The sequence below is a fragment of the Salvelinus namaycush genome, chromosome 16, assembly GCF_016432855.1.
Source record: "Salvelinus namaycush isolate Seneca chromosome 16, SaNama_1.0, whole genome shotgun sequence".
Classification (NCBI taxonomy): domain Eukaryota; kingdom Metazoa; phylum Chordata; class Actinopteri; order Salmoniformes; family Salmonidae; genus Salvelinus; species Salvelinus namaycush.
In genome coordinates, this window is record NC_052322.1 from 6,509,235 (window position 1) to 6,531,192 (window position 21,958).

A 21,958-nucleotide genomic window follows, 5' to 3' on the forward strand; every position below is an offset into this window, starting at 1 on the left:
AGTAACGTTAATTTTAAAAATATAACACAGCGATTGCATTAAGAACTAATTTATCTTTCATTTGCTGTCCAATCTGTATTTTTTAGTCAAGTTTATGATTACTTATCGATTAGAATAGGTGCCTTTCCCAAGATTTCTCCTGACATTTTCTTTGCAGCTTGGCTACTTTTCTCATTGTATAACCACGATTTGTGCCGCTAAATATGCACATTTTCGAACAAACTCTATATGCATTGTGTAATATGATGTTATAGGACTGTCATCTGAAGAATTCTGAGCAGGTCAGTGAAAAAATTAATATCTTTTGCTGGGTTATACGTTATCGCTATTTTTGGCTTGAATCAATGCTGTTGTGTTTCTGGCTATTGTGGTAAGCTAATATAATGCTATATTGTGTTTTCGCTGTAAAACACTTAAAAAATCTGAAATATTGGCTGGATTCACAAGATCTGTGTCTTTCATTTGCTGTACGCTGTGTATTTTTCAGAAATGTTTTATGATGAGTATTTAGGTAATTCACGTTGCTCTCTGTAGTTATTCTAGTCGCTTTGGTGAGAGTTGTGATGGTGGCTGCAATGGTAAACTATGATTTATACCTGAAATATGCACATTTTTCTAACAAAACATATGCTATACAATAAATATGTTATCAGACTGTCATCTGATGAAGTTGTTTCTTGGTTAGTGGCTATTTATATCTTTATTTGGTCGAATTTGTGATAGCTACTGATGGAGTAAAAAAATGGTGGAGTAAAAAAGTGGTGTCTTTTGCTAACGTGGTTAGCTAATAGATTTACATATTGTGTCTTCCCTGTAAAACATTTTAAAAATCAGAAATGATGGCTGGATTCACAAGATGTGTATCTTTCATCTGGTGTCTTGGACTTGTGATTTAATGATATTTAGATGCTAGTATTTACTTGTGACGCTATGCTAGGCTATGCTAGTCAGCTTTTTTACTGATGGGGGTGCTCCCGGATCCGGGTTTGGGAGGAATTAGAGGTTAAAATTGGAGACTAAATATTGTTTTACATGTTGTTAACATTCTTAGCCAACCCTGTCAGTTTTGCGAGCATCGGTTTCGTTGCTAAACAACCAACCCACCTATATAGTGCTCTACTCTTGACCAGGGCCGTACGGGCCCTGATAAATGGGGATTGGGCTGCCATTTGGGATGCAGGACTGGAGTGCGTGGGCCGGACCATGGCTATAGGTTTCCATTGATTTTTCTAACAAGTGTCCCTCCCTCTCTTCTTTCTTTCTCTCCCCAGCCATTGTTCTTTCACCATTAACTTTATACTTGAACTCTCTCCCTTTATCGCCGGGACCCGGCAACACTGGCCGTAAAAGCCAACGGCCCGCCTCTCAATAAATATATCACCTCATAAAGAGGTGGCCGCTGGTGTCGTGGTCAACAGGACGTATCGACAACACAAAGACCAATGATGGAGAATCTCTCTCCCTCTCTCTCTCTCTCTCACACACACACACACACACACACTCACAGCATCATTCACAGTCACAGCACGACAATCCACTGGTCATGTTATAGGAAGCTGGGCAGCCTGTATTCCAATTCCCAATGAATGGGAATGGGAATATACCTGTATCTATAATATGTGGTTTGACACGGACTTCACGTCTGAAATGATGGAGGTATGTGGTATCAAAGTGTCAGTGTGTGTCTGTGTACAATGACGAGAACAATATACAGTAGGGTGACCTCAGGTGTGACAGCGTATGTTGTCCGCACCTCTATGACCAAACAAAAAGCAGCAATTACATCTCTATATGTCTTACCTTTTTGATGCAGCTCTCCGGAGAGGACATCACCTCGTGGTCATTCAGCATCTGCTGTGAAGACAACAAACAAAACAGTTGACCACTCAACTCCAACAGAAATAACAGCCTCCTCATTCCTATGACACATTGACACAACGCTCTGAACAACATCTGACCAAACGCTACCACGATCTCTTCCGCTAGTCATGACTGTAGCGACCTAATGGGCAGGGGACTCCATATACCATACGACCTACGATAAAACCAAGGACTCAAGTTACGGAGCAACCTCCACCCCATCCCTCAGGCCCATATTAAAACCTCTTAGATGTAAGGTACCCTGTTTTGGGGACCTGTGTGGTTCTGGTACCGGTTCCGACTGACATTTTAGCTTACAAATCTATCTGTCGACAACGTAGATCAAAATGGCTGTGTGACGCAGGATGTGAAATGTGAAACCACTTGAAGCTGGGATGTCCCTCTTCCTGGCTGAACCCCACGTCGCAGCCACTGACAAAGCACACGCCTGCAATCGTTACATCGTAGCTCAGAGGGGAGCACATTCAGAGATCTGTTTATAGCCATTAATCAAAAATAATGAATAAATTTGAAACAAAAAACACATTCTGTTTGTCATATTAATGCGAGATGAAAGGTGAGTTCCTAACGAGTTCAGGAAGCCAAGCTCGAGCTCCACGAGACATTCACAACGATACAGGCAGACATTTTGATTAATAAGAGACACCTTCAGAAAGTATGCACGTTTTGTCTAATACTAAACATACAAATTTGTGTTTTACAGTTGGAAGGTTAAATCTCACAGTTGGCCTTTTACTAATTAGATCATGCTATATCTAGAACGCATATAAGTCATTTCAAGCCTTATTCATACAGTTTTGTTGAACAGGAAATGCATCATATAAAACATTTCATATTGTTATCGTATTTGTACTGTGTACTTGAGCTTGTGTCCTCAGAAGTGGCTACACCTCAGCAATTAAACTTTTTTTTTTTAACCAGAAAGGTGAGATGTTAACCTTTCTGTGAGTACGCAGCATTACTAGTTATTGTTTATTGCCCTCTCGTGATAAATAATTACTTTTGGGGATTACGTAGATTCCATTTTAGATTACACACACGCGCACGCACACAAACACACATACGTGCACACACACACGAACACACATACGTGCACACACACACGAACACACACACCTCCATCTCTCAAGCTGCCCCGCCACCCCACCCCACCGGCTGTATGCTCCCCCACATCCCTCTAACAGAGGGTGTGTTGTGTGGGGTTGTACGGCGATTGCGTACCCATATATTAAACTTGATTTCTCTTTGAATGTCCTCCTCGATGATTTGAAGGGGGAACGGGGGAGGAATATGCAACTGGAGTCCGAGCAGTAATCTCATATGGAGTCTGATCTGGGGAACTGTGATGATTTAAGTCTTTTATGAATCAGGTTTTTCCCATGGGTGATTCTTCCCGACCCTAGCCACATTCGTTCTAATGGAGCGAGAGCTCGATTTCTCACACATTGGATTGTACAAAATTGTTAAGTACATCACTTACTGTAAATCTCCAAGTCTCTTATGGTTTAATAGTTATTTTTTGTTGTTGATGTGTCATGTGTGAGCATGGCTCTGACACTGCCTCTTGACCATCCAGGGCTCCATTGAAAGAGACTTGAAAGAGATCTCACATGGTTAAAACTTCTTATGGCTGCAGGGGCAGTATTGAGTAGCTTGGATGAAAAGGTGCTCAGAGGTGCCCAGAGTAAACTGCTTGCTCCTCAGTCCCAGTTGCTAATATATGCATATTATTAGTTTCTAAAACTGTTTGAATGATGTCTGTGAGTATAACAGAACTCATATGGCAGGCAAAAACCTGAGAAAAAAATCCAACCAGGAAGTGGGAAATCTGAGGTTTGTAGGTTTTCAACTCATCGCCTATCGAATACACAGTGGGATATGGGTCAGTTTGCACTTCCCACGGCTTCCACTAGATGTCAACAGTCTTTAGAACCTTGTCTGATGCTTCTACTGTGAAGTGGGGCCGAAGGAGAGGGGAATGAGTAAGGTCTGCCATGAGCTGACCATGCTCTGACCATGCGCGTTCATGTGAGAGCGAGCTCTGATCTATCGCATTTTCTGAAGACAAGGAATTCTCCGGTTGGAACATTATTGAAGATTTATGTTGAAAACATCCTAAAGATTGATTCAATACATCGTTTGACATGTTTCTACTGACTTTACGGAACTTTTTGACATTTCGTCTGCTTTTAGTGAAAGCGCGAACAAAAGTAGCTATTTGGACATAAATGATGGACATTACCGAACAAAACAAACATTTCTTGTGGAAGTGGGAGTCCTGGGAGTGCATTCCGACGAAGATCAGCAAAGATAAGGGAAGATTTATAATGCTATTTATGATTTTTGTTGACTCCACAATTTAGCGGGTAATTGTATGGCTTGCTTTTGTGGCTGAACGCTGTTCTCAGATTATTGAATATTGTGCTTTTGCCGTAAAGCTTTTTTGAAATCTGACACAGCGGTTGCATTAAGAACAAGTTTATCTTTAATTCTATGTAAAACATGTATCTTTCATCAAAGTTTATGATGAGTATTTCTGTTATTTGATGTGGCTCTGCAATTTCTCCGGATATTCTGGAGGCATTTCTGAACATGGCGCCAATGGTTTTTGGATATAAATATGATCTTTATCGAACAAAACATATATGTATTGTGTAACATGAAGTCCTATGAGTGTCATCTGATGAAGATCATCAAAGGTTAGTGATTCATTTTATCTCTATTTCTGCTTTTTGTGACTCCTGTCTTTGGCTGGAAAAATGGCTGTGTTTTTCTATGATTTGGTGGTGACCAAACATAATCGTTTGTGGTGCTTTCGCTGTAAAGCCTTTTTGAAATCGAACATTGTGGTGGGATTAACAAGAAGTGTATCTTTAAAATGGTGTGAAATACTTGTATTCTTGAGGAATTTTAATTATGAGATTTTTGCTGTTTGAATTTGGCGCCCTGCACTTTCACTGGCTGTTGTCATATCGATCGCGTTAACGGGATTGCAGCCCTAAGAAGTTTTAAAAGCCCAATGCAGCAGTTTGTATCTCAATATCAAATCATTTCTGGGTATTAATTTAGTACCTTGCAAAAGCAATTTCCCAATTAAGATTTTTTCTACAACTGTCTGGGAGTGGTATAAGTGGGGAGGGGAAACTAGCTGTTATTGGCAGAGAGGTCTGGAAGTCTCCTTCTTATTGGTCTATTAACTCATTTATTCCCTGGTGATGTCACCAGGCCGGCCAAAACTCCATCCCACCGAAACTGGTTGAAATTTCAGGCGGTCTTTTCAAACAGCTCGTACACTAAAAGGGAATTGTTATCACTTTCACAATTTCACTGTATTATTCCGACCTCACAGTGTGGATACACTGTATATATTAAGCACAGAAACATCCTGTTTTTGCACTGGGCCTTTAAATAAATAAATAAATAAATAAAATAAAAAATTGGAAAAGTGATCAAGTATTGCCAATAGACCTATGTCTCAAATTTTCTGCGAAGGGAGACTGACATCCAGTCTGAAATGTCACCCTATTCACCGCATAGTGCACTACTTTTGATCAGGGCCCCATTTCAGTGAATAGGATGCCATTTCAGATGTGCCACTTCAGTGAATAGCATGCCATTTCAGATGTACCACTTCAGTGAATAGCATGCCATTTCAGATGTGCCACTTCAGTGAATAGCATGCCATTTCAGATGTACCACTTCAGTGAATAGCATGCCATTTCAGATGTACCACTTCAGTGAATAGCATGCCATTTCAGATGTACCACTTCAGTGAATAGCATGCCATTTCAGATGTACCACTTCAGTGAATAGCATGCCATTTCAGATGTACCACTTCAGTGAATAGCATGCCATTTCAGATGTGCCACTTCAGTGAATAGCATGCCATTTCAGATGTGCCACTTCAGTGAATAGCATGCCATTTCAGATGTGCCACTTCAGTGAATAGCATGCCATTTCAGATGTACCACTTCAGTGAATAGGATGCCATTTCAGATGTGCCACTTCAGTGAATAGGATGCCATTTCAGATGTGCCACTTCAGTGAATAGCATGCCATTTCAGAAGACTGTATTTCAGACTCATCCATGTGTGCTGCAGACAGACAGACAGACAGACAGTGCTGTGCACCAGAGCTGTGGTTCCCACCATTAAGCTGTCAGTGGATCTCCCAGCACACTGAATGGAAGCAATTACAACACAGATACTTACAAGAGTACACTTACGCTACTTACATCTATAATTTAATCCTCAGCCTTGTCAAAGCCATCCCGTCGTAAAAACAAAATCATTTAGCATTTAAATGACACTATTTTAAACAAGCGTGGTCTCAGAAATCTAAACGGAGCGACTACACGGTCTTTGTATTTGGTCCGCCGCAGCCCATGTGCAACTCATAAGCCCTCTTGGCCCATCACACATGCACACCAGCATCCAAATACACACGTTGTGTGTGATTATAAATGCTGTTACACTACTCAGGGGCACGGCTTTCGGGAATGCCAGAGCCAGTCACCCAACGAGAGAGAGTGAGAGGTAGAGAGAGTGAGAGGTAGAGAGAGAGAGAGGTAGAGTGAGAGGTAGAGTGAGAGGTAGAGTGAGAGGTAGAGAGAGAGAGAGAGGTAGAGTGAGAGGTAGAGAGAGAGAGGTAGAGAGGTAGAGAGAGAGGTAGAGAGAGAGAGAGAGAGAGAGAGAGAGAGAGAGAGAGACAGAGAGAGAGAGAGACAGAGAGAGAGAGAGAGAGAGAGAGAGAGACAGAGAGAGAGAGAGAGAGAGAGAGAGAGACAGAGAGAGAGAGAGAGAGAGAGAGAGAGAGAGAGACAGAGAGAGAGAGAGAGAGAGAGAGAGAGAGAGAGACAGAGAGAGAGAGAGAGAGAGAGAGAGAGAGAGAGAGATGGAGCTGGCTCGGTGGCCTGTGTGTGTTGCTGCATGTTTCTGTGTGTGGTGGTGGTGTTGCTAGACAGATGAGAGAGGAGGGCTTTCCCCGCTTTGGTAATATGTGGAGGCCAGCAATTATAGTTCACCCAAGCAACAACTTCATTGAGTCTGCAAGGCACTATCAAGCACTCCAACAGAGTTAAGCTCGAGTTCCCTCACTCTCCCCACCACCCTATAGACACGCCAAACACCAATATGTGGATGTATCAAATTGTGAAACTGAAACATTCAAACAGTCACAAGTGGTTAAACTGCTTTAATGGTTTTCAGCTTTTGTGTTAGACACACTCATTCCCTCCTCATCCTCCTCTTTCTCTGCTGGTGCTCTCAAAATTGCAAGGTGACAAAATGTTACTAAAAAACATATTTTGTTCTCGTTTTGCATTGAACTTCGAAAACAAGCTGCCTTAAATGAATTGAAGCTGTAAATATCAAAACATCTCAGTTGAAGTTGGTTTGTACTCTTCAGATCAGTCATCAATAGTCTCCTGAGCTTTAACATATGGGGTTATAGGTGTGATGTGCCAGACCCAAGGCTGTCTCTCTCACTCAGCTCCTGCAGACGCACGCACGCACGCACGCACGCGCACGCACACGCACACACACACACACACACACACACACACACACACACACACACACACACACACACACACACACACACACACACACACACACACACACACACGTTTGCTTTACAATCCTTGTTCAGACCAACCAATTGATTCCCATTCATTCCCCTAACCCTTAACCTTAACCTTAACCCCAACCCCGAAACCTAACTCCTAAACTTAAGCCTAAGCCTAAACCTAACCCGTAACCCAATTTGGAACCCTAAACCTAACCCCTAGGCCTAAAATAGCCCTTTTCCTTGGGAGGACTGGCGAACTGTCCCCCTAGAATGTTCCTTGTTTTACTATTCTCAAGAGTACTTCTGGTCCCTACATGGATAGTAAACAGCATGGTCACCCATGATAAAAGTCAGTATTAGACGTCCATCTGAGGACGTCGGGAGATGACGTGGAAACTGACCACTAGGGGCAACAGTGACCGCTGTTAACTTCAAGTAGGTTTCGGTTTTGCTAGGGCGTTGTGGCTGGATGATGGATGGGTGTAAGCGTCTGCCTTTGATTACAAAGGTTGGAAGTTCAAATCCAGCAATGAAGTTGTTTTTGAGATGTTTGTTTTAAGCCAATCCCAAACCTTAACCCTTACCTTAACCATTCGAAGTTAATGCCTAACCTTAAGATTTTGGAGTAAATGCCTTAAACACTTTGACATTTGACGTTTGCAACAACTTTCATAATCTTTATGTCTTATTGTTAAATTTAGAGTACAAATATAGTTTTCAGCACTTATATGCACAAATCATTTTTGGATTCGCTCTGGATATCATGCAAAGCCAGAGGGATTACCAGGACATGTACTCAAAGCATCTGCGGACCCAACTGTCAAGTGTCTTCACTGATATTTTCAACCTCTCCCTGACCGAGTCTAATACCTACATGTTTCAAACAGACCACCATAGTCCCTGTGCCTAAGGAAGTGAAGGTAACCTGCCTAAATGATTACCGCCCCGTAGCACTCACGCAGGTAGCCATGAAGTGCTTTGAAAGGTTGGTCATGACTCACATCAACAGCATCATCCCGGATACCCTAGATCCACTCCAATTCGCATACCGCCCCAAAAAATCCACAGATGACGCAATCTCAATCGCACTCAACACTGCCCTTCCCCACCTGGACAAAAGGAACACCTATGTGAGAATGCTATTCATTGACTACAGCTCAGTGTTCAACACAATAGTGCCCATAAAGCTCATCACTAAGCTAAGGACCCTGGGATTAAACACCTACCTCTGCAACTGGATCCTGGACTTCCTGACGGGCCGCCCCCAGTTGGTAAGGGTAGGCAACAACACGTCTACCATGCTGATCCTCAACACTGGGGCCCCTCAGGGGTGTGTACTTAGTCCCCTCCTGTACTCCCTGTTCACCCACGACTGCATGGTCAAACACGACTCCAACACTATCATTACGTTTGCTGATGACACAACTGTGGTAGGCCTGATCACAGACAACGATGAGACAGCCTATAGGGAGGAGGTCAGAGAACTGGCGATGTGGTGCCAGGACAACAACCTCTCTCTCAACGTGAGCGAGACAAGCAGCTGATTGTGGACTACAGGAAATGGTGTGCCGAACACACGACGGGGCTGTAGTGGAGCGAGTTGAGAGTTTCAAGTTCCTTGGTGTCCACATCACCAAATTACTATCATGGTCCAAACATACCAAGACAGTTGTGAAGAGGGCACGATAAAACCTTTTCCCCATCAGGAGACTGAAAAGATTTGGCATGGGTCCCCAGATCCTCAAAAGGTTCTACAGCTGCAGCACTGAGAGCATCGTGACCGGTTGCATCACCGCGTGGTATGGCAACTGCTCGGCATCTGACCGTAAGGCGCTACAGAGGGTAGTGCATACGGCCCAGTACATCACTGGGGCCAAGCTTCCTGCCATCCAGGATCTATATATGAGGCGGTGTCAGAGGAAAGCCTGTAAAATTGTCAGAGACTCCAGTCACCCAAGTCATAGACAGTTTTTTCTGCTACTGCACGGCAGGCGGTACCGGAGCGCCAAGTCTAGGACCAAAAGGCTCCTTAACAGCTTCTACCCTCAAGCCATATGACTGCTGAACAACTAATCAAATGGCCACCGGACTATTACATTGCCCCCCCCCCCCCCCTCCATTTGTTTTATACACTGCTGCTGCTCGCTGTTTATTATCTATGCATAGTCACTTCACCCCTACCTACATGTACAAATTACCTCTAACCTGTACCCCCGCACACTGACTCGGAACAGGTACCCCCCTTGTATATAGCCTCGTTATTGTTATTTTATTGTGTTACTTTTTATTATTTTTTACTTTAGTGTATTTGGTAAATATTTTCTTAACTCTTCTTGAACTGCACTGTTGGTTAAGGGCTTGTAAGTAAGCATTTCACGGTAAGGTCTAGACTTGTTGTATTCGGGGGAATGTGACAAATAAAGTTTGATTTGATTTTGATTTGATTTGGTATATTGACTCATTAGATATCCTGAGAAAGGCCTACTGTATGTGGACATCTTATTTTCTCAGTACATACAATGCATATGCTCTTGACGGAGGTCCTTATCAGGATCTTGATATGCTTTTTGATATGCTAAATAAGGCCAATTTCTGATGCTTACTTGAGTTTTGAATGTCTTCAATAATTTGACAAATATTCAATCCCTCTAATTTTTTCAGACTAGTTTTCTCATCATGAATGAAGCAGGTAGAGTAGCTGTCTTGTGGTGTGGCTATGTGAAATGACAATATTTGATTTGATTCATGATATATGCATTAACAGGTTGGAGTGGATCACAGACCAATATTACCACTAAGTTGGGTCTGGACTGCGAGGGACCGCCGCTGATGACCCAGCATCCATCACATCCATAATCCATAACAAACAAGGCAGGGCTATTGAGGCCACTTTTATTTTCTGTTAAATAAATAAAACACATTTTTAGCAAAGATTGGCCTACGTTTGCGTCTTCACAGAAAACGAGTTGTGATTGGAGCCCTGGATTTGCTATGGTGAATTTTTTTAACAGAAACAGCAGAGATGTGCTTTGGAAATAGCAACTTGGATAAATTGTATATGGTGCAAATCTATGCTCTGACATGTCACCTTCGTGTGAAGAAGCACAGGGATTTTCGGCGCCTGAGCAGGTCAAATAATTTGGCCGCAGGACATTGATCATGAGTCGGATTTAGCCCATTTTGATAACACATACGAGGATGAATAATACATATCTGGTAAGGATATCTAATGAAATTATGCATTTTTTGAAATATAGATACAGTATATAAATTATAAAGTAATTATGACAGATATGATACATTTCTGAAAATCTGTGGATTTGTTCATGCCTCAGTATAAAGGCTTAGATATGCAAGCATGTTGACACATACCCTTTCCGGAGTTAGAAAATTGTACAAATATGTAAGTGGGTGCACGTGCATCAGGTGAGTGTCTTGAATCTCACCCTAGATATCTCCCTGAACTCATACGGTAGCAGGGAGATTTCTGAGGTCTGGATTGGATGCATGTAGAAACTGTCCCATTACGGAGAATATCCTAGCTCCGTATATGAAATGAAGGACGCGTGTATCTGGAGAATGTCTGTCTACTCCTCATATCTAATAACATGTCAGATATCCAGGAATATATCGATACAGATATCCTCTCATAATGACCCTTTTCACCCAGTGCCCATACACACACTCCTCAGCCTTACAGAGACCCCGCCAAGCAAATAAATAGCCTACTAATTAGAAGGGAAAAGGAGATTGGCCACCTTGACTAATACCAACATATGATATTTTGTCCTGTGTCACTAACTTTTTAAAGTCACTTACGTTTCAAAGTCCCTTTTCTCCATGTCAGAGGGAACACTCAAAACAGAGGAGTGCTTATTTCTGGATCCCTTGGCAGAACTGTTTAAAATTGTAGGGGAGGGTGGGGTAAGTTGAAAAATAATTTCAATTCAGCATCACCTTGTCAAGGGAAATATAGTATTCTTTCCAACAAAGATATCTACATATAATTCAGGATGTTGCGTATCCTTGGAAACAAATCAGAATGTATGTAAACATTACCGTTTTGAAAACATAGCTTGTCCAAAATATGATATAGGGTAAGTTGAGCCGCAGGATAAGTTAAGCCGCCTACAGTACACGTTTCGGTACTAAATTAAATATTAGCACTACACTCTTCGAAAAAAGCTCTCCAAAAGGGTTCTTCTGCTATCCCCATAGGATATTCAAATTCTGTTCCAGGTAGGACCCTTTTTGCTTCCAGGTAGAACCCGTTTGGGTTTCATGTTTACCCCTCTCTGGAAAGGTTCTACGTGGCACCAAAAAGGGTTGTGCTTGGAACTCAAAGCATTGTACCTGTAACTAAAAAGGGTTCTTCCTTTTAGGTTCTAGATAGCACCTTTTTTTCCCGACATTTTTAAAACTATGTCTATGAACACAATCACAATTGATTTGTCTTAGTTATTTTAAGCACATTGACACAGTCTTAACACCCAACAAACACTTTGTACTTTTCTAAACACGTTTATTATCGGCCCTGTTGTTATCTCATATCCCAGCGATATTACATTACATTACCTGCATTACGCCTGTGAAGAAAACACTTACATTTGCTCAACTTGCCATTGGCTCAACTTAACCCAAGGCAAACATGTTGACTTGATTAGCCACAGCTACAAGGATGCACTTTCATGCTAGGTTTATGACCTCATGTTGAAGTTTATAAAGACCCCTTAGATAATCTTCTTCGGATTAGATACAAGCATCATGAAAACTCAAACACAATCAATTCCTTTGACTTGGTGAAAATCTTTTTAAGGTTTCATAGAAACAAGGGTGGCTCAACTTACCTTTTTGGCTCAACTTACCCCACTCTCCCCTACCCTTGTTGTCCTATCTGCGCTAAGCTAACTTGCACTAACTCCCTTATGGACATGACAAGCAAAGAAACGATGGCAAACTACAACAATTATTGAAGGTGTCATGCAGACAATGGAAGGAGTGTATCTGGGCACAAAAGCCCTCTTTAAGGCGCGTGTGTCTTTTGTACAACTACAAATGGAGCGGTTTCACCGCCACTTTAGCATAATTCGCAGTGACGCGCCGTGTTGATTGAGCACACACAAAATGAAACGTAGCGAATAGGCCGGACGTATTGTTACGGCCCCACATCGTTGCCAGCCAGTCGCAGGAAATCGGGAACAGTCATTTTCAGAACTACGAGCAACGTATTTGATTTTGATTTTCTCTACCCCTCAGAGGCTGTCTTTATTAGGCACTACTACAAGCACATGTAGTTGTTTGCGTTCAAAACTCCAGCAAACCTTTGAGAATAAGCCCTCGCCACATTGCAAGACACAATCAAAACTCTACTCATGGCAAGTCCAGCCGTCCAGTAGTGGCAGAGCAACAGAAAAAGAGAGAACACTTTCAGAGTTTCGCGATAGGAAAACGCTGCCAAAAACAATTCTCATTACGTCTGGATAACATGAGGCAATATAGGAACACGGCCAATGGACGGTAATGGGCGCAGGAAGCCGCAAGTTTCCATAATAAAAAAACACCAGCAAACAGACCTTAAGGCCTTTTGAATCGACAGACTGACAATCCATTGGCTATAGGAGCCACACCAAGAATGCCACAAAATGGACATTTTGCTAAGCAGTTATTGAGAACCTTCTCGGATTCTGGCACCCTGACAAGAGTTAATTGTAGCATTGCCCGGGACATTATTGATTTCTTGACGTATAGATTAGTGCGGATGCGGCCTTGTGCAGCACATTTGCGAGTTGCATAATAAACTTGCCTGTGAGAGGAAGAAAGGAAACAGCCTCTGTTTTTCACTGCTCTCCCACGTAAACGGCTCTCTAAAGGGCCCTCCGCCATGATTTCAAAGTCTACACACACGGAGTTAGGGTAGCCACACAAAAATAAAAAGAACTACACTGATATTGAGTTGCTCCCCCCCTTCTACCCTCAGAACAGCCTCAAAATTCATTGGGGCATAGACTCTACAAGGTGTAAAAAGCATTCCACAGGGATGCTGGCCCATGCTGACTCCAATGCTTCCCGTAGTTGTGTCAACGTGGCTGGATGTCCTTTGGGTGGTGGATCATTCTTGATACACACAGGAAACTGTTGAGTGTGAAAAACCCAGCAGCATTGCAGTTCTTGACACAAACCAGAGCGCCTGGCATCTACTACCATACTCTGTTCAAAGGCACTTAAATATTTAGTTTAGTCCATTCACCCTCTGAATGGCATACATACAAATTCCATTTCTCAATTGTTTCAAGGCTTAAAAATACTTATTTAACCTGTCTCCTCCCCTTCATCTACACTAATTGGTGGATTTAACAAGTGACATCATTTAAGGGAGCATAGATTTCACCTGGATTCACCAGGACGGTCGATCAGTGGAGGATGCTGAGGGGAGAAGGGCTCATAACAATGCCTGGAACGGAGCAAATGGAATGGCATCCAACACACGGTAACCGTGTGTTTCATGTATTTGATACCATTCCACGTACTCCGGTCCAGCCATTACCACGAGCCCGTCCTCCTCAATTAAGGTTCCACCAACCTTCTGTGCCAGTCTATACCATGGAAAGAGAAGGTGTTTTGAAATGTTTTGTACACTCAGCGTATGTAGAGCCTTTAACCAGCATGTCACATCACAGAAAATGAATCACAGTGACTACCTCCAGCAACCAGCCTCTCTCAACCCTTCACAGCTGACACGCTACAAGACAAAAATTACTAGTCTGCAGTTTTTTCAAATGAAATCCCATCGATAGCCCAGGCTCAAAAACAGATCTTCCCTTTCTCCCTCTTGCTCTCTCCCTTCCTCTCTCTTTCTCACTCTCTCACTGTTGTTCTCTCTCCAGAATCAGCCGAATCTTGTTTGAGTAAAGATACTATCGGACTTTTTTTGGACTCAGTTTGTGTTCACGGGTCATTTGTCCTCAGCAGGGTGTAAAGGGGCTATTCTGGGACTTCCCAACACCGATACGACGAGCGAGCCGACACAAAACAAGTCGCTACCCTATCACTACTTAAAACATATTTCAACAATGAGCCTGCTCAAGAAAGAACACGGTGAAAGAGGAAATCCTCCCAGCTAAATATCAGGAAGCTAGGCGGCGATCTGATAGAATATATTTATGAGGACTTTAATAAGCTGACGACTTGAAGCCGTCTGCCAAGGCAAACATCAAGCCAGCGCTGATAGCAAAATGCTCCACAGCTATTGATAGGGAGGGAGGGGGGCAATTAAAAGAATGGTTCACAGCTTAGCATTGTTTGATTCCATGTTACGGCCTTATCAACGTCTTCGACTTTGGCTGTCAGTTGAATGTGTTAAAGGCATACAGACCGTGGCAGAGGATGGCATAGGAATGCACTAGTCCTATTGCCTAGGCCCAACACAAAGGTGAGAGAGATCAGAGATTGGTTCGACACTTATCACGTCGGGGCTAAAGCCTACAACGTTATTACGCAATGTATCGGGATGGGGTGGGTGTTGGTTGGTTGCCAGAACTGAAACCTTGAGAGAGTGGAAACACAAAGGGTATTTGGCAGGCGAACACACGGTGCCATTGTATAGGGGCATAGCCACTTTTAAAACACAACAGGCATGTTTACACTACGAGCAATGACCCTGGAGTCCTATAAGAGTTCCCATGATTTATGCTCGGGCAAATGTCACAATAAAATATATTACGGGAGCTTTTCAATAAAACCTGGGATGATTTGCCTCATCATTTCAATGTGCAGTACTGTATGATTCGTATCTAAATATTATCCATACAAGCGACATAAGTGCCTTCAGAAAGTATTCATACCCCTTGACTGTTACAGCCGGTTATTTTTTCTCACCCATCTACACACAATACCCCATAATGAAACCATGTTTTTATAAATTGTTGAACATTTATTGACAATGAAATACAGACATATCTCATTTACATAAGTATTTACACCACTGAGTGAATTATTTGTGGAATAACCTTTGGTGGCGATTACAGATGTGTCTTTTGGGGTAAGTCTCGAAGAGCTTTGCACACCTGGATTGTATAATATTTGGTCATCATTCTTAAAATTCTTCAAGCTCTGTCAAGTTGATTGTTGATCATTGCTAGACAAACATTTTCAAGTCTTGCCATAGATTTCCACGTCGATTTAAGTTAAAATTGTAATTATGCCACTCAGGAACATTCAATGATAAGCAACTCCAGTGTAGATTTGGCCTTGTGTTTTAGGTTATTGTACTGCTGAAAGGTGAATTTGTCGCCCAGTGTCTGGTGGAAAACAGACTGAACAAGCTTTTCCTCTAAGATTGTGCCTGTGCTTATTGCTGTATTACATTTCTTTTTACCCTAAAAAAACTCCCTAGTCCTTGCCAATGACAAGCATACCCATAACATGATGCAGCCACCACAATGCTTGAAAATATGAAGAGTGGTACTCAGTAATGTGTTTTGTTGGATTTGCCCCAAACATAACACTTTGTATTGAGGACAAAAAGTGTATTTCTTTGCCACATTTGTTGCAGTATTACTTCAGTGCCTTGTTGCAAACAGAATGCATGTTTTGGGATATTATTATTCTGTACAGGCTTCCTTATTTTCACTATGTCATTTAGGTTAGTATTGTGGAGTAACTACAATGTTGTTGATCCATCCTCAGTTTTCTCATATCACAACCATTAAACTCTGTACCGGTTTTGAAATAATTAAAAAAAACACCATCCAAAGCTTAATTAATAAATTCACCATGCTCAAAGGGATATTCAGTGTCTGCTTTTTACATGTTTACAGATCTACCAGTCGGTAACGTTCTTTGCAAGACATTGAAAAACCTCTCTGTTCTTTGTCGTTGAATCTGTGCTTGAAATTCTCTATTCAATTGAGGGACCTTACAGATAACTGTATGTGTGGGGTACAGAGACGGGGCAGTCATACATTTAAAAAAAAAATATGTTAACCACTATTATTGAACACGGAATGAGTCAATGCAACTTATTATACGATTTGTTAAGCACATTTTTACTACTGAACTTATTTAGATTTGCTAGAGTAAAGGGGTTAAATACTTATTGACTCAAGACATTTATTAATAAAAAATATAAAAAATACAAAAAAAAATCCACTTTGACATTATGGGGTATTGTGTGTAGATCAGTGACACAAAATCTCAGTTTAATAAATGTTGAATTCAGGCTGTAACACAACCAAGTGTGGAAAAAGTAAAGGGGTGTGAATACTTTCTGAAGGCACTGTATGTCCTTTTCGGTTAATATTCCACAACTAAATATCAAATCCACTGACAGGCTAAATGAACACTTCCTGGGTATTGGAAGTGGATTGTTCTCTTCAGGAGAATAATAGTGCTGTTGGAAGGGTTCGCGGTTCACACTTGCTCAGCAAATATACCTTGACAGAGGTACATTCTATTATGTGACTTGGAAGAGAGAAATAAACATTGTGCCTCAGAGTTGTAAAAAAAAGAGAGAGGGCAAGAGAGGTACAGGGTGCTGCATCCATCACCTTATCATTGAGCCTCTGTCCTTTCAAGCCGTGACGTGGAACTTCGTATTGACAGAGCCATAGAGATATATTAGCCGGCTGGCTGACTTTATTGATAAGTCATTTGGGAGGATGATCATTGATAACAGTGAATAAGGGAGAGGCGATAGAGCTCCGTCCACAGATGCTTTGACAGCCGTACGGATGCCGACCAATAAATAATGCTTCCTTGGCGGCTAAGGGGACTGTACACAGCATCCTAGTCGGGGTGGCTTTCACACCATGAAAGTCATGAGAAGTCATCGAGGGCCAAGGGGAGAAATATCTCCACCTCTTCTCTAATAATCACATAGGGCCTCTTGGAACATGTATGAGGGGCAGTGGGGGACGTTGGAGAGAGACTTAGAGCATGTTCTGTAGGCTGCATAAATTGGATTGAGGGTCAATCCATATGATATGTAGATGCTTTTCATTTCTTCCGGCAAACATTGGGTTTGAAAGACGGGATATCTCGGTAGTGTATTTAGGTTTAGGAAGCAACATGCTTTTCATGAGCAACATGCTTTAATCTGATCAATCTGGTATTGGCACTCTGGGTTCCAGTGTTCCGGTATTCTGCCGTCTAAATTTTTCCCTCCGAGTTGTATGTGTGTGTAAGAATACACGTTGGTTCAAATGTCTCCCTCAAACCAATGAAGCCTGTAATTCAAACCAGGGACCCCTTTCCATGCAAAGGATAACATACTTAAGAGTCCAGATCTGTCATCGGAAGAGGTTTTTGGAAGCGGACCATGGGAATATTGGCATGTGATGATGGAAGACGCCCGGCTAAATGACGTATTGTTTTTGGGGGCTTGAATAAATATTTACAGCTTTTGCATATGTTGCCGTCAATATGCAGAGCTTTCCTCACATCACCTCACACTGGTCTGACAAGTCCTGCCTACCAGAGGGGCCCGTGTGCGAAAGCGAGCGAGACAGAGAGACAGAGAGGTATTTAAAGTGAGCTATACACTCACTTTGAGATGTTTCGACTCTTGGGGAAAGGGCGGGGAGGTTTCGAAGGTTAGTCGGTCACACTCCTCCCCTTAGATACGGGCTTGTGGCTTTTCCACATATTGACGCGATGAGGAGAGGAGGAGAGGGGAGGGCAGGCTCAAGGCCCTAACAGGAAAGGGAAAGGTGTCCCTTGAGTTGGGGCTAAGTGCACGTACTGTCCTTGTGGGTCGGTAGAGCACAAGCGAGGGCTTTCTTTGGGCCTTTCGGTTTAAGCTTCGGTCAGTTCCAGATGATGCCTCTGAGAGAGAGAGACGAGGAATGACTCCCTGATGAGATTTCTTCCCCCAGATGAATAAATACCTTGACCAGTGTATTTCCTGCCTGGCTGAGTGCAGTCAAGTCTGACGAAGGCTAGGTGGAAGGTGAGGGGCGGGAGGCGGGCAGGAGTGGAAGGATTGCTTAAAACACTGTTGCATGCCCCAGCACACACACAAACACACACTCCTGTGTTTGAATGAGACATACAGAATAGAGCCATTTAAGTGACGAGGGAAAAAGGTTGATGACAACTTCATTCCCGTCAATAGCATTTGGGAGCAAGTCTACTTGGTCAGAGCACTCTTCATGAATGTCTTAATTTTTTGGCCTGGTTGTAGCGCCAGTGTATCTCTGTTATGGCTAGCTGCTACACCTTCTTTAAACCTAAACTCAGTATAGACAGCTCCCCGCTGTCTATCTCTGTTTCTCAATGGTCCTTTTGTCCTGACACCTGCCAAATGTTTACAGCGTGTGTGCGTGTGTTCCCACTGTAAAGCATCTACAAAGTTACCTCATCAATTGGAGAGATGCAATGGTGTCGTGTGAAAACAGACTGAAACAGGAAGGGACTCCCTAGCATATTGGCCAAAATAGCCAATATGCTAGCAGAGCTTAAATGCTCCAAAGCCACAGGCCTTGATAATATTCCTGCAAGGTTTCTAATAGATTCTGCTGAGCAAATTGGCCCTTGTATTACGCATATCGTTAATCTCTCTCTTGAACAAGGCACCTTTCCCAGGGACATGAAACAAGCTAAAGTTATACCTCTGTATAAGAAGGGGATAAAGTCTGACCCTGGGAATTATAGGCCTGTATCTATCCTCTGTGTGACATCAAAGATTCTGGAGAGAGTTGTACATGAGCAAATGTATGAATATGTTAACAAACAGGGTCTAATGTATGATTTTCAGTCGGGTTTTTAGAAAAACATACTCCACGGATTCATGTCTACTTTACTTGACTGACTTCATCAGGAAAGAGATTGATGAGGGAAATCTGTGTGGAATGGTACTGCTTGACCTACAGAAGGCCTTTGATACAGTTAACCACTGTCTCCTAATCTCCAAACTGGAGGCACTGGGGTTAAGCAGTATCCCTCTAGGCAGGGTAAAGTCCTATTTATCAGGAAGGGAGCAAGTAGTAGAGGTTAATAGTTCACTGTCTCAGGCAAAACCAATGAGTTTTGGCGTTCCGCAGGGGAGCGTGCTTGGGCCTCTGCTGTTTTTATTGTATATTAACGATATGAAAGATTCTTGTTCTTGCCGTCTTTTTCTTTATGCGGATGACTCTACATGTCTGGTGTCTCACAAAAGTAAAACTATGTTGGAGAGCATACTTCGCACAGAGCTTACTAACGTTAGTAAATGGCTTGGAGATAATAAGCTGTCTCGGCACTTAGGTAAAACTGAGGCAATTATTTTGGGATCCAGATCTAAATTGAGTTGGTTCTCTGAAATCAGAGTGGAGCTAGGGGGTGAGGTGCTGACTACTAAAACCTCTGCTAGCTACCTGGGATGCATCCTTGATGGAAGCTTGGGGGGGTGTGAGCATGGCCACTAAAGTGCTAGGGAAGGTTCATGCCAGGACTATGTTTTTGTCTAGAAAGTCCAAGCTGCTTGATAAGGACTACATGAAAGTGCTAGATAATGCCCTCATTAAATGCCATTTTGACTACGCTTGTACTTCCTGGTTTGGTGGCTTATCTAAGCTTATGGAGGGGAAGCTCCAGATAGCCCAGAACAAGTTGATCAGGGTAGTTTTGAAGGTGAGTCCACGTACTCACATAGGCAGGAGCTGCTTTCAGGAACTAAACTGGCTGCCTGTTGAGGATAGGGTGTCCCAGATTAGACTAGGTTTGGTTTACAGGAGTATTTATGGTTCTGCGCCCAGATATCTAACTGATAACTTTCCTCGTGTTAGGGATGCACACAATCACAGCACCAGATCAGGTGTTACTGATGTGTGCTCATACAGGTTCAGGAGTAATGCTGGGAAAGGTCGTTTCTGGTATACTGGAGCCTCAGAATGGAGTCAGTTGCCTCTGCCCATAAAAAAAAACGTCCTCTCTGGGCAGCTTTTAAAAATAAAGTTCAAAATGGTTTGATGTCCTCTGTGTCCATATGAATAACCCCTATGATGTAGCTGGAATGATGAGATAGATGTTCTTCTGCTTTGTTTTATGTTTTATTGTCTGTGTTACATACTGTGTTCAACCATGTTGGATTTTGCCTAGCCATCTTGTTTCAAGAGGACCACAATTGAAATAAGTCCTAGACTTTACTGTGTATTATCCTCAATGATTTTAATCATGTGAATGTATGGCTTTTTCAAGTATTATGTGTGCTTGCTTTTTTAAAACGGTCAAACTAAACTAAACACGACCCAGCCAAACGCATACAGGCTGCCGTGTGTGTGTGTGTGTGTGTGTGTGTGTGTGTGTGTGTGTGTGTGTGTGTGTGTGTGTGTGTGTCTGTGTCTGTGTGTGTGTGTGTGTGTGTGTGACAGACAGACAGTGTCCTGCAGCTGTCAGCTTCGTGACAGAGGGAGAGGAATGGCCTTGTTACAAATCACCAGACATGAGCCAGGCTATCGATGACAAGAAGGCAAGCTGTGTGTATGTATGTGTTTGTGTGTGTGTATGTATGTGTTTGTGTGTGTGTATGTATGTGTTTGTGTGTGCTCTTGCTTGTGTGTGTGGTAGTAACTCAAGACACTCAGGGTTGAATTTCAAAGTGTATTGATGTGTATTTCTGGTTTGGTGCAGTAATTGAGTTGTATAGTCTACACATTTCCCATTTTGACCAGAAAACACACTTATTTTAGACTAAATGTAGATGACTGCTCAGTCAGCAATTTATCCCACTCAAAAGTCTGTCCAGTTTTTGAAAACGCTATTAATTACTCACAATCAAAATCAACCTCTTGCATTTCCCATCATTCCAAGTTCAATGCAAAACACAATTACCTTTGAGGATAAGCAGTACAAGTACACAGTGATAAAAATACCAGCCGTAATAACAACATAGTAGTTATAATGGCCAGACATTAGAATTTGTATCATTTCGAGGCCAATCTGGATATAAAAAGTGCCTGTGTAGGGCAAATGGACTGTAGCTCCACAACTGTTTACCCTGGGATTTGATGAGCGTCCAATCTGATTATTTACGTCTCGGAACAGTAAAAAAAAGTCAAGGAATTAAGTCAGCTGCTACGGCCAAGAGACATTGTCTGGTGATATACACCAATTAGGCCTCACTGTCCCAAGATCATAGCTGATGTCAAGTAGCCAATCAGAAAACTGGACTGCAATGTCAATATCTACTATATCGTCAGGGCGATACTTTGATAATCTGTTAAAGTGGCTAACTGATAATCTGTTAAAGTTGCTAACTGATAATCTGTTAAAGTGGCTAACTGATAATCTGTTAAAGTGGCTAACTGATAATCTGTTAAAGTGGCTAACTGATAATCTGTTAAAGTGGCTAACTGATAATCTGTTGCCAGTTTGCTATTGCCCTCAATATCCTACAAATGAAGGCAAGCACTAAATAAGTATACTGTTCAGTCAATATACTAGTCTGAAGTCAAACAGACTTTCATGCAACAATGAGCACATATATAGAATCTGTTAACTTCATTGTGTATAGAAAATACAGTGAAGCATGTCT

General features: G+C 42.3%; 1 protein-coding gene across 1 annotated transcript in view; it reads right to left on the reverse strand.

The window, feature by feature from the left end:
- Positions 1–21,958, reverse strand: part of LOC120060937 (histone-lysine N-methyltransferase PRDM16-like) — a 355,472-nt gene that overhangs the window by 183,444 nt on the left and 150,070 nt on the right. The window contains exon 3 of the mRNA XM_039010379.1: positions 1,801–1,854. Coding sequence (XP_038866307.1) covers positions 1,801–1,854 — 54 coding nt within the window. The remainder of the gene's footprint in view (positions 1–1,800; positions 1,855–21,958) is intronic.